This window comes from Ascaphus truei, chromosome 5 (genome assembly GCF_040206685.1).
Source record: "Ascaphus truei isolate aAscTru1 chromosome 5, aAscTru1.hap1, whole genome shotgun sequence".
NCBI lineage: Eukaryota > Metazoa > Chordata > Amphibia > Anura > Ascaphidae > Ascaphus > Ascaphus truei.
In genome coordinates this window covers 245,903,983-245,918,604 of record NC_134487.1, presented here as the reverse complement: position 1 = coordinate 245,918,604, position 14,622 = coordinate 245,903,983, and the positions used below count along the sequence as shown (strand labels likewise).

Genomic DNA, 14,622 nt, shown 5'->3' with positions numbered 1-14,622 from the left:
CATTGTTTGCATCACTTATGAGAAAGTTTACCAAATATTCTATGACTGCCAAGAGTATTCCAGTTCAAGTAGATTTATTCTGCAGAACAAAATCTGAATGGAACAAAAATGACTAAAATGCTAAGAGTAAAGTGCTCAGATAAGTTCTGATATTCTATGCAAGTGACATAATGCTCACATTCCAGTCATCAAGATTCCCCAACAGACTGGGTTTAAGGATATCCCAGCTTCAACACATATGCTTCAATCAGTGACTGAGCCAGCCCTTGAGGACTGGACATGAGCACCCCTGATTTAGAAGACTAAGGTGTAGATCCACAGAAGTCAATTAAATATTTATTGATCCGCTAAATTGGGTTGTCATTGGGTTGTCCGCTAAGTCATGACAGATATCCCCAAAGGTGCTTAGCGTTATGATGTCCTCATGTTCCCCTATACTGTAATCATGACTGTATTAAGTATGGGTGTACAATAATGTTTATCCATACATATCTCTACAATAATAATGAATAAATAACCTTTAATAATGTACAATTAAAATAAATGAAGGAAGGAAATTATACATAATTGGGAAAAAATCCTGGTCCATTTTTTTAAAAGTTATCCATATTATAACAATAATAGCATTAGCTTTAGATAAAATACTGGAGTAACATATCTTTAGCGTATGCATTAATTAAAGCACATTAGTTTTGTAATGCGCATGTGCAGAGTATTGGTAACGTGTCCGGCTCCACAAAAATCCCCGTTAATAGCGCTACTACTTTTATTAACGGACGGCATTTTTGTATCTCATTAGTTTAGATTTTTGTAACGAAAAGTGATGGACGTCTGTGGATCTACCCCTAAGGGGCTAATTCAATAAAGACCAAAGCGGGCGATTGGGAAAATTCCCATTGATGTCAGTCAAGTATGATAGCTTGAAGTTACACAAGGTGCTGAACTGGTCAGAAGAAGACTGTTGTTTTATAGTTGTTAGGATATTTTTCAGTGAATACATCTGTTGTCATCAAGATTTAGAATTGTTGTTACGCCCAATTAATTACAGTAATTCTGTCCTATGGGTCTTTAGCTGTATTATGCCTCAGAAGAGCAGAGCAATCTAATGTGTTTTGTTAAATCCTGCACCATTGTAAATTCCGACCTATGTGATTGTACAGTATGCTGGTTCCATAGGCAAAGTCTAAGCCAGCAGAGTGAATAAGTCATTTTGAAAGTAGGTATAAGAACTTGGTTCTACTGAAAACCACACATTTTGGAATTTGTTTTTTTAATTTTTTTATGGACCTAAGCAAAGAGATTTTTTTTTTAGCAAAGTCATTTAGTAAGCAAAGCCATTACGTTTTTGTATTTGACTGACATAATCAGATACCAAAAAAGACAAATATTATCTAAAAAAGAGAACAATAATGTAATATGTCAACTTGTGACCTTAATTGGAAAAAATATGCCTTTATGTAAACCCTCCAGTTCCATTAGCCAATTTTCTGTGGGAACGTTTTTGAATTTGTTTGCTGCTTTCTGTACAGATCTAAATACAGTACATAGAAAATCAATGGTGAAGCCACTGCATTTTTGTAGCTGACTGACACGATTTCTTTAGATACCAAAAACATATAATTGGGTGCGAAAGTGTGTTAGCTAATGACATGTCAAGTTGCACCTTAAACCACATGGAAATAAGAGATCAGACTCTCCTTGGAGAAACGAGAGGCATTTATGTTTACCTTCCAAAGTGACAACTTTTGACCTAAATTAGAATAAAGAATCTGCCTTTACCAATATTTTATATCTATTAGGCTTTACTTCTTTTGGAAACAGCAATAAAACACAATTTCTTTTTTTTCATAATTTAGTGTTTTTAATGTGCAGCTTTATTTTGTTTTAAATGGTTCAAGGAAGAATTCACTGGATCTGCTGATTTTTGTCAAAAATTCTATATATTTTTCTAAATAAAGATTATTTTAGAATAACCAGTTTTCATATAATTATTCTCAATCTACACATTTCTGTTAGTATCTTTTTTTTACTAATACTATACTATACATTTCTCAGTAATATAAAGTTACACGAGAAAAGCAGATCACACTAATGCACTTTTTTCATTCAGTGTCGCATTCACATGAAGCTTAGACTACAAGAACAAAGTTCTTCTACAGTACAAGTGTATTCTTCAAATCTTGACTGTGGGTTCCCTGAAAATGGGATTGAAAATAACTACAACAATGCCATAAAAGTGTACCACTTTTTCCAATATTCATAACAAAACATAAGTCAATAGATACTGTATATTGTTGCTTTTGTTACTGTCATCATTTACACTTTTGTACTGAAGATTATATCGGGGTAGCAATAATGGACTCAATAGAGTGTACAACATGGTATAAATATGTACATGTTGTAATATTATGTTGAAACTACAGGCTTAACAGTTTAAAAGTACACATTTCCTCCATCCCAGGTGTGTGTGTGTGTGTGTATTGTAAGTTACAGTTATTATTACATGAAGGCAAGTTCTAAGAGAGAGAATATTAGATGACTTAGATACCTCCCCAAACACCCCTATATATAACACGAGGAGAAATACCTGTGAATAAACCTGAACACAACTGAGATACATGGAAATATGCTAATTTACAACATTAGCATACCTTGCATATCCAAATTAGCACAATTCCCAGGTATCTCCTCTTCTCTCGTCCCCAGTAAAATCCCTATGTCAGGCTCTGAATGGGAGTTAGCATCATTAATTGAAATGTTTTGCAAATTTTGACCGTGTTGGAACTCCGTTCTGACTGATTCGTGACTTTATTCGTGAAGAAATTACAATTTTGCATGGCTCACAAACTTGGTCGAAACCTTTGCACATCCATTACAAAGATGGTAACATTCAAAGTCCACCGCTGTGTACCTTTGTGACATCCTAGCTGCAACCTCTTGTTTCACCTTGAATTAATGTAATCAGTTGTTCTGTCATCCAGCTTTATCATTCTGTCTTGTTTTGTTCTTTCTAGGCACTTCTTGTTTAAGACGTCATCTGGAACTACTCCTCTGTTCAGCAGCTCTTCTCCTGGGTACCCGCTGACCTCGGGGACAGTCTACACCCCTCCTCCTAGACTACTGCCCAGAAACACTTTCTCCAGAAATGCCTTCAAGTTAAAGAAACCCTCCAAATATTGCAGCTGGAAATGTGCTGCCTTATCTGCTATTGCCGCTGCAGTCCTTCTTGCTATTCTACTGGCCTACTTCATTGGTAAGTTATTTTTTCCCCGCCATACCTGTATTTATATAGAAAATGATTAAGATTAAGATACACAGAATCATCATTCTTTCCTTAGTCATCAATTGTTCAACTTTGTTTCTGTTACTAGTGTTCAGAAACAGTTTAAAGCAGCAATACTACACCCCCTCCCTTTTTTCTTTTCTTATTTGGATATGTTAAGCATGTGACAATGTATAATTCTACATTCTTATCTAAACTGGCAATCGTTTGTGCTTCTGTTATAAATCTGTACAAATCCTGATTGCGTGGCTAGCTAAATGGCAAATGTTCCAATCAATCCTTCAGTCAAGTGTAACTTAACAGCTACAATATATTCTTATATTACTAAGGTAAACGTGACTATTGTTACAGTTTGCAGCTCAATCTGCTGGGAATATTAGACAAAAATGATCACAAACATGAAAGTGTTACAAATATCTTGCACTGCTGGGGAGGTGGGCTAAAACCTTATATAAATATCAAGGAATGCTCAATATGTTAAAACTCATTAAAAATGGCATTACGAGTTGAATTTGAAAAAAAAATCACTATTATATAGTACTACAGGACTGATTTATTAAAAAAAAATATATGATTTTACATGGTTTGCTGCTTTAATGTCATATTCTAAAATACAACCTTTCTGAATGAAAGTTTAGGTACTGTACTGGTATATTCCATTGATGAAAAAGACATTAGTTTCTAAATTATTCCTAAGTGAACTATAATTTGGGTTGTACATACTTCAATTGAGCATAGTATTTTTCATGACTTTTTCCTGAGATAAGGTTGGTGAGGCGCAAACATATAGGTGATATGAAATATCATTGCTAATAGTTGCATATTTAAGCCATCACTATTAGTATTTGTTTGCCCTTTTTAATGAATTGCAAAATTACAGAGAAATGTAAAGGGCTGCATTCAATTTGCGGGGAACTGCAATTTACCTAAGGTTTAACTTTTAATAAAAGCAAGTGTACCAGAACAATGTAAAAAGGGGTTGTTGCATCTTGCCTCTTGTGAGAGAATTGTGTTCATTGTACACTCCTCACATTTCTGACTTCCAAGGATCCCTTATGGACAGGGCCACTTTATACATTAGGCCGACTAGGCACAGTTCCTAGGGCCTACGAACCTTTTAGGGCCTACAATATTTCACTTGAAAAAACACCTAAACAAAAAAAATCACAAAATAAGAGAAAACAGCCAATTTTAAATTAAAATGCCTTCGAAGTATCGATACCTTTAAATATTGAAACAAAAGAAACAAGCAAACGATGAAACTAGCATCAAAATTAGTAAAAATATCGGACACACAGGCCTCTAGAAATAAAAGTGCCTAGGGCCTACGAAGTTCCTAAAACGGCCCTGCTTATGGAGGGTTATCAACTTTCAAACATGGGAACTATGACCACTTGCTTCTAATCATTAGTTACTCTGGAGTTATAAAGCATCTGAATATATCTCACACTGGGGTTAACTGAATGGGACCCGTTTTTTGTGCCATTATTAATGAGCGACCTCTTTATAGATATCTGACCATGTGACTTTGTTTTCTCTGTCTCTCCAAACTAATGCTACCCTTTTTACATCTTAGGGCAGGAGTGGCCAAATCTAGTCCTGAATGGCCACCAACAGTTGAGGCTTTCAGGATATCCCTGCGTCAGCACAGGTGGCTCAATCAGTGGCTATAATTATTGAGCCACCTGTGCTGAAGCAGAGATATCCTGAATAAGCTGACCTGTTGGTGGCCCTTGAGGAGTGGCGTTGGCCACCCCTGCCTTAGGGGTAATTCAATATACTCTAAAATGTCCGGTCGCTCTGCGATTAGCAGAGAACCCCTATTGATGTCAACAGGGATTTTTGGTAGATCATGGTGTGATCGGCAGTTCAGGAGCCTATTGAATGACCCCCTTAATCTACATATTACTGATACTGCAATCTATGAAAACCATAATAAAGCAAAAATAAATCCACAATTGGATATTTTTCAATTCTAGTAAGCCTACGTGTGTACATTCCCTACTTATCTGGCACCATCCAGCTAAATTCAGGACACTTTAAAATTAAATATTATAGCATGAGTCATAGCTTGCACTATCCCTATTAACTTTTTGTAAATCAGGTTTTCAATGATTAAGCAATACTAATGTAAACACAAAATATAAACTAAAACTGTACGTTAAAACACTCATTAGGGCCCATGTTTACTAAGCAGTGCTATTCCATAAAACAGATTATGGCCCATAAAAGTCATTGGGCTGTAAGATGATTTCCGGCAAAAATTGCTGCTCCGATATGCTTTTGCCGCACTCTCGGGCCTATCGACCTAATGGGAATGCACTTTCCTCCTTTCTGCAGCTCTCTGCTCCTTTGAATCCCAGCTTCAAATGATGCCACGGACTTCACGAACGTGATGTCGCACGGCGTCTAGTTGCCACAGTCGCACGGCGTCTAGTTGCCGTGATGTCATACGGCGTCTAGTTGTCGCACGGCGTCTAGTTGACATTGCGACATCAAATGACGTCAAGTTTCCATGGCAACTCGCCACCATGTAACGTCACATTCATGACGTCCGCGGCATCATTTGGCGCTACGATGTCAAAGGAGCAGGAGGGCAGCAGATAGGCAGCTACCGCACAGGCAAGTGCCTAGGGGCAGCGGATTTTGATATCCGCTGCTGTGTATATCCATGACAAAGGTAAGCGATTCCTGTTTCTTTGCCAGAAAGATCAGTGCGTGAAGTATTGATTGGCCAGTGTATTCAATTGTATCATACACGACATGTATGGCATGGCATAAGTTTATGGAAATTACAGGTTTAGGTTTTTTTTAAATAGAAATTCAAAATCTATTTACAATTAATAGTTGTGAGGCACTAGAAGACTATGGGGGTTATTTATAAAAGTGCAATAGTGCAGAAACTACTATTCAAGTCGATGGGAGTTTCCGTGAGGTACTGTAGCTTCCGATAAGTATAGACGGGTGAATGTATCAAAATTCTTGCCGCAAATATTTGTCCGAATGTTTGTTAATATTTGCACTGCCAACAAATATTCGCCTGTGTGGTTTTCATTAAAAAATGTTGTGCGAATGTATGTAATTCTTCCAGCGGACAGTATTTACAAACTTGTCCTAAACATTTGATTGACAACGACCCAGAAATATGGGATTTGGGAGAGACAGAGGGAGAAAAACACATGCTTACATATGTTCGCACAAATTAGGCGAATGCACTTTTTTTGATCAATCCCCAAATATACACACACGTGAATAAATTTAGATTAGAATGTTGGCAAATATCTAGCACTATAGCACTTTAATGAATAAACCCATATGTAGTCCAGATCATGATAAAACAAATATAATTATTAATCTGCACTTTGAGCTATGCATTTTTCTGTCGCATTGAAAAAGAAGCGGACATAACTATGCTTCGGTCACCTTTATCAGTCAATTAATAAGTATTGATTTATTTTTTTCCTCATTCCTAATAATGGGCAGTGTTATTTTAACACTATTTTAACCCTAGTTTGCCTTAAGGATTTTTATTCAACAATGAAGCAAAGTGAATACAAGTATCTGCAATACTGCCTGCCAGGTTGCCACTGAAACTAATCCTATTTTTCAAAGTTTTAAGCCATTGAACAGTGGGGTTTAATATGAATGATTTGACGAACCATAATATGCACAATACATAATAATAGATTTAGTAGCAAAATATTGAAGGATGGAATTCTTTGCGTATAATGCAGATAGGCATACAGGGAGTTACTGGAACATGAGGTCATCTCAGCTTGTTGAATATTCTAAACCTTATTTAGTAGGTATTTAATCTTAAATGAGTGCAATTATCCATGCTGTACCTTCAATAAGCATCTCAGTGATACCAAGCACAGAGCACTGTGAGAATTCAAGTAATACTGCCATGAATGAAATTTTAGAAAGCTATATATCTTGATTAAGCCAATGCTCACTGTGCAATGCCTTTGCATAAATCAAAAGCTTAAAAGTGTAAAAATGACAAATTGAAAAACTTTACTTAGATGAATAACTGGACTCATATATCTTTTTTCACAGTCAATGTTTCATGATACATTGCCATAAATATAATACGGTATATATATTGCATTTCAGTAATAATGGTGATATTGATATAAAAATTTTGATTCACACAGATGGTGTCAAACCAATTTTATCTTTCAGCTCTATAAAAATGTTTGTCCAGTGACACTCATAAAAACATGATTTTCTTAGAAGTGTTATTTAAATTACATCAAATAGTTTTCTTTGTGACTTATGAAAATATGATCATATTTAACTCAACTAATAGCACAGCAATACAAAATACTGTCATGTAAATAGAACATGTTATTTCTCAGAATTAACTACTATCCCTGTTGTAGGCATAGGCGGTGTTAACACTTTCAAAGCCACAGTAGTAAGAATTCCTGGTGGAGAAATGTCATAATTGTATATCACTGGTCCACAGTTGTGTGTAAAATGAAGATCATTAAAATTGGGTCCTGGTCATTTTGACTGATTCGCTCACATTTTTAATTGTTTATCAGAGAATCCTAAAATGTATTGGCCTTTTATTCCTTTGAAGAATCCCTGATAAACCAGTCTAGATGGCTTGGGTTATATTGGCTTCACTGTCTCGAATCTGTCCACCAGTCCAATGTTAATCACATTTAATTGCATAATCTGTGCACTAATGGCAAATCCAGTAAAAGGGGAGCTCTGCTTCTCTTATAATTAGTGTGTACTTAATGTTTAGTGTTTAGCCACAAATGTCTGAATATTCTCCATACAGGACAATAAACATTCATCAAAAGCGCTTATACAGTACATTATTTGGTATAAGTTGTCCTTTTTAAAAAAAGGCTAGCGGTACTGATGTTACAATTGTGTTTATCGTAGTGCACTTTAATATTTTGGAATGTTGAAAATGCCTTGTGATTGCAATTTACACCTAAGCATACATGTAGCCTAAGCCCGGTGTTATAGTTGAAGAACCGCCTGGGGTTGGAAGAGATAGCGCAAGGTTGCAAGAAAGAGATACAGGGATTGGAGCTGGAGAGAGACATTGGTTAAAATAAGTGAAGAATAAAAAAATAAAGGGAAGAGGAGAAGGGCATCAGGTTGTAAGCTTATATTGTGTGGGTTGTAAGCTCTTCGGGGCAGGGACTCCATTTCATTATGTTACTTTTATCTCTGAAGCGCTTATTCTGCTTATGTGTTATATTAATATATTATTACTGCTGTGAAGTGCTATGTACGTGGATGGCGCTACAGTATATAAATAAAGATATACATACACCAGATGCAAGTGGAATAAAAGATGAACTGTACAGACATAAAGCAATATAGAATGTGAGGGAAGACAAAAACAGAATAGCGTGTCATGGGTGGAATATATGCCGGAGAAAAGTGAATAGGAAGAAACTGAAATATGGCCCCAAAGAGCTATACAGAATATATATTACATCTATAATTAGAAGTTAATGACTTATACACTCAGAAGTCTGAAATGAGGGGGGTTTTAATAGAGATTTGCAAAACTGTCCAAAATGCATTAGCACAATTGAAAGCATTTTTTCCCTGCAAATGTCGTTTCCCGCAAAACTTGCCGCCAAGCCCCAAAGGGCTAATAATGTCGCCAAATTACTAAGAGTTCAGCAAAATATTTCCAGACAGTGAGAGGAACAAGGTGTGTCTGGCCTATTTATAGCATCAGCACTAAGCAAATTGAACGATTTTTAGAGATTTTTACAAACAAATGTTGCATATTAAATGAAATTGCAATGTACATCGGCCTAGAATCATCAATCTCCATTAAAACGGAGTTAATATTTCACCTGGGAAACAAAAGGAGGGGGTGGGGGGTTGTTGGAGGGGTGGGGTGGTGGGAGTTGCCTTGGGGAAAGTGGTAGGGGTTGATCCCATGTTTACTATACCGAATACTAAAGCATTGCATGGCAATGCTTTCATTTTCACTGAGGTAGTCAAGTGGGATAGGTACTGTAGTATAATGTTACTATTAACCCCTTTATGACCCTTAGTGGTAAGTTAGTCATGAATAGCTTACCATTTGGGGCTACTAAGGGGATAACATGTACTGTTTATACTGTGTTGTTATATAATGTGATGATTTCATGTGTTGTAGTTTATAATTTAGTACCTATCCCATGCTGGTTTAGGTTATCTTGCCTATGAATGTAATGACCAATATATTGAGAAAAAATAATTTAGCATTTGCACTCAAAAATATTTATAGAAGATCTTAGTCCACAGGTGCTCTGGTCCAGCACCGACATTGAACTGGTACAATCACAATCCAAAAAATCCAACAATGGACCTGCACGCTAGGGTAGTATCCAATTTAGCAATAAAGCTTCAGAAAGAAGTCAGGGGCCCTGAAACGGTACACTTATGTACAGCAGTGTGTGACTAACCGCGTCTCTTCTGTATTTTCTGTTGGTATTAACAACAAAAAATTTGAAAAACATAAATGTATTTTCAAGTTTAATTACTACCTAGAGTGCAGGTCCATTATTTTATTTTTCGTACGGCCAATATATTGGCAATTATACACATAGGCAAGATAGGGATGACTAGCCTGGAGAAAGTAATATAAACATGTAGTATTTTTGGCGTTTGGACCACTTCCGATAAATATTGGGGTTGATGTTTGGCATGAAAATAACAATTAATGGTACTGTATGTACTGCAGTCTTTTTTGACGCTCACGATATTTCTATCGGATGCGGTAAAAAGTCGTTATTTTTACGGGTGCAACTTTGATGATTTGCATCATAAAAATAACACATTTTTTGCTGAAAATACTGCAATTTTGGCCTAATGAACTTTGATGAGTCTAGGTCCCTGACTTAATGCATAGCAACTCATCTGTAAACCATAACTGAGACTCTGCTTTTTCACTACTGCATATACGCTAATTTTGCATGGTGTGTAATCTCATGCGAATAGTTTGCCCCTCTTTAAGTTAATTAAATGTTTCTAATATTAGTCAATTAAAATGAAGTCTACTAGGTCATTGATATTAGTGATGAGTTGGGATGCTTTCCAAAAATATATACTCAAAGTGAGTGAGATTTTATAAGCCCAAGGATGAGAAATGTAATGAAGCAAGGAAAATCTTTATCTAACTCAAGTTTATAACAAAATCTGAGCAAAGATACTCTTTGCTATTACAGTATGTGTAATTCTTGTTTTGCCAAAAAGCATACATCTGCTTGCGATGTTACAGTATTTGAGATATTTTATAGAAATTGAAATTCATATGTCATCTTCTGGCTCCATTCAACCAACACTGTTTCAACGTTGTCACCTTTTCTTTTTCATTATAATACATATTTCCAAATATTACTTACAGAAATTACACGTCTCCAGTTGGCTTGTAACACAATTTACACTCTCTAGAGCAGGGTTTTCTTTTTCTATCATGTTCCTGTTTGTTTTATTCACTTATTGTATTTTAATTCCCTGTAAAGTTATTGAGTATTGTCTAAAGCATTGCACACACTGTTGGCGCTATATACAGTAAATAAAATATACACACACGTACATACAACTTTGCCAATCTGATATGTATTTTTTAAGAAGGTAAGCAAAGTATGAGCTATAATAGCATTAGGCTGCGCCCATAGAAGGACAAGCCGTGCTGAGCCGTGCGGACGCTCCGCGCTGAGCCCCTGCATCCTCAATGAGGTTGTCTTTAGAGGGGGCTCACGCAAGCGTCCCCAGGCGTGCTGAGGAGTTGGATTTTTCAGCCGACAGCCATGCTGTTTTTCAGCGCGCTGTCGGCTGAAAACATCCAATCAGCGCAAAGCAGCGTCAACGTCACGGCGCCGTGACGTCGGCACCGTGACATTGACGTCAGTGCGTCGCGGGCGATTAGCCCAGCGACGTCACTGCCCCGCCTCGCACCACCTCCCCGCGCCTGCCGATCGCGCCCGCTGGCTCGCCTGCATGTGCATGAAATCGCACAGCTTCAGCAGGCGAGCCTCAGCGTCAGCGCGCCTCAGCACTGCTCCCCCCCCCCTCTGTTGCCGCAGCCTTAGTCAAGTTCTGCATTTTCCTTTCCAAAAAAAAAAAATACTCTTATATTTCCCTGAAAAACTAAAAACTTACAATAAATGTCATTTGCTTACATCCTCAACTTATCTGCCATTAAATCTTCAAGCCCTTATGTACTTTAATTACATTAGTCTCAGTGGAGCTCAAATAACATTTTCCAGAGAAAGTCACGATTGTAGGATTATTTTTCAAAGGCATTTAGGGCTGTCAAGGGTAAAACTATTTAAAAACAATAATAGGATCAATCAAACTAAAAAAATATAATGTTAGCTTTTATTTGGTATTTTATTTGATTGGACTCATTTAATTCTACAACGTCTGCTTGTATAGATTTTACTGTGCCATTCAAATATTTATTTAGTAACTGCCACTGGCCGGGTAACCAGAATTGTATTTAAATGTTCCTTCTGTCTTGTATATTTCTATCATGCACTAATTAAGTAAAATACTGTATAGTCATGATTTCAGATTACAATAACAAAAATTGGACTTAGCCTCCTCTTTACCTTCTTTGAGCTGTTGAAAGTAGAATAGTAGACATTGGGCCTTATTTCTACGTGGCTTTGCACCATTACGGTCGAAAACTTAAATGGGAGTTTTTACCTGACAACTGCCTAAACGGCAATTTAGGATGGTATTGAATTACCCAATTGTGATCATTTACTCATGTTTCTGACATGTTGCTGTACACATCTAGCCAATATTATTGCCCGCTGTTGGAGATGTGCGCAGAGGGTAACACACTGGAGATGTTTTTAGGTGAATAGAAATGTAGGCTTTATTAGCGAGCAGGTATAAACAGGACAAAAAATAGAACAGAAAACAATAACCAGGCCCGACCCCATACAGGGGACTGACTAACTTCAGCAGTCCCTATCTGAGGGCTGGAAGGCTAGGCCTTTTACCAAGCATGTGACACAAGTCCAAAAGAGAGGTACCTACAGGCAGGGTGCTGATCACGTCACTACAGGGTCTGGGTGGTGTCCGTGGGGGGTCCCACTGGTGGGTTCTAGTGACCCGTGTTGTATGAAACAGTCTCTCTTCCCCTGAAATCTCTCTGGCAGCACAGACTCTCCCTTGTACTAGAGATCCCTGTAGTGAATCTCTGAGGGTTTTATACCCCTAACGAGTCAGTTGAGGACATTAATCCAGATAGCCTGCTTTGTGGTCAGGGTTGCCACCACTCCGAGTTTGACCAGGAGACTACAGGTTTTGACCACGTATCTCCGGGCTACGGGTTTAGTTTGTTAAGCTCCGGAATGGGAGCGTGCAGCGGCGGAGTCTCGCAGCATCTCCCGGCATTCTCATGCATTCTCATGCATTCTCATACGTAATGTCTCAGTGTCACGTGACGCCCATTGCCATGGTGACAGAACACTACGTGACGTCACGGCACTACGCATTCCGTTACCGTGACAACTTGATGCCGCGTAACGTCATGATGTCAAGTAGCATCCCATTGTCATGGCAAAGCTGCATGATCTGACGCCGCACAGCCATGTTCACGGGAGTTGCAGTGGGAGATGTAGGAGGATGCCGGGAGGCCGCTGCACCACAGTGCCTGTAAGAGAGAATATTTTTTACCTTCATCTCCAGGTTGGCCTTCAGTAGAAGGTGGCAACCCTGTTTGGGATTTACCTCCTCAGTGTTGTATCAGTCTGTGTGGACAGGATTTCCCTGTCTACCTATGCAATAGCGAATCAACTCTGTTACATCCCCATTAACATGGGAAAGGATGCCCGGTGACGCATCCTTTTCTGCACATTACCTTTTGTTTCAATGGAGCTGTGTCAAATCTTGTGTTAAACTGTGCACCAGCTTTGACGCACAGCATCGCGTAAATGGGTTCAAGCATGTTGGCTACGTTTGTACATGTGCATATATTTGCCACATCCATAGAATATTCTGATAAAAGCCACACATTCTGTACATGTTTAATGTAAACAATCACTTCATGTTTCTATTAATTTGGATTGCATTCTTGGATTTCACATGAGATCTTATCTACAGTTTGACCCTATTATTTCATTCATTGTTTGCATATATAACTTGCTTGAGTTTTTGGGAAAGAGCTACAGTACCATAGGCAACCTTTCACGAAGAGACCTTATCACAAGCTTCCAAATGCTCACTGACCTTGATATCTATTTTAATAATGACGTATCATTTGGATCAAGTATCACTTAACAATAAACTCATTGTTATCTGAGTATTTTAACTGCATTATTTATTATGAAGGAACTTCTGTAAATGCTCACTGTACTGTATATGAGCCAGCAAAAAAAAGTGGTTGTAGGATAATTCTGATCTGAAACAGACAACGTTAAATTATATCTGCCCATATGTACTGGAAGTGTATGAAAAAGCTTTGTGAACTGAGTGAGCTGCTCTACAAATGAATAAAATTGTCTGGTCTGCAAGACTGCAACCTGACATTTTCAAAGTGGGTTTAAAGGTTTTTTTTTAAAATATCTTTATTAACCATGTAATCGTGACAAAGCAGAAAAGCACTTGATTATGTCGTGTGTCAAATGGTAACTCATATGGGGTTATTCATTAAAGTGCTATAGTCAGATGGAAACTCCCGTACAAGTAAATGTGAGTTTTTGTGCGGTAGTTCCCGCAGTTTATGAATAACCCCATATTTATTCTTATTGTTGTTTATTTGTAAAGCGCCAACACATTCCGCAGTGCCGTACAATGGGGGTACGGAGATTTGATAATTACACAGAGTAACTAAGCAGGCTGTTTTTAGAGGTTCTATTAATTTTGCCTACTCAGTCTGGCGCTTACCATATATATTCAAGTATCTTCTTTTAAAAAATAGACACTTTTTTTTTTAGAACACGTTGTCGTAAGATGTAAATTACACGTTTCTATGTAGTTTCTCGTGTCTGTCAATTTGCCATCAGGAATGTGCTTGAACACCAGTGGGCTTTTCTTTATAAAAATGGTGACATTTTACAATAAGAGCACAATACATATTTTCTTCGTTGATTATTGTTCATACTACAACACAATTCAAGTATTGTGTATTGGTGTCTAGCTCTTGACTTCTTGTTGTGCCACAATTATTCCTGTTAGTGGAAGCCTTTTGCCAGTACCCTCCCCCTCGGTATAATGTTTGGTATTGTCGTTAGCCTGCTACTTTACTTTATCATTATAATCCTGATGGATTTCTGTAAATGTAGTTGCTCATATTATACCAAATGCTTTTTGGATTCGTGATAATGAACCTCAGATAAGATGCAGTTGTA

At 37.5% G+C, this 14,622-nt stretch overlaps 1 protein-coding gene across 8 annotated transcripts in view; it reads left to right on the top strand.

Moving 5' to 3' along the window:
- TENM2 (teneurin transmembrane protein 2) overlaps window positions 1-14,622 on the top strand; it is a 2,373,952-nt gene that overhangs the window by 1,913,136 nt on the left and 446,194 nt on the right. For all 8 annotated transcript variants that reach the window (XM_075601896.1, XM_075601894.1, XM_075601892.1 and 5 more), the window contains one exon: window positions 3,015-3,253. In XM_075601896.1, the coding sequence (XP_075458011.1) occupies window positions 3,015-3,253 (239 nt within the window). The remainder of the gene's footprint in view (window positions 1-3,014; window positions 3,254-14,622) is intronic.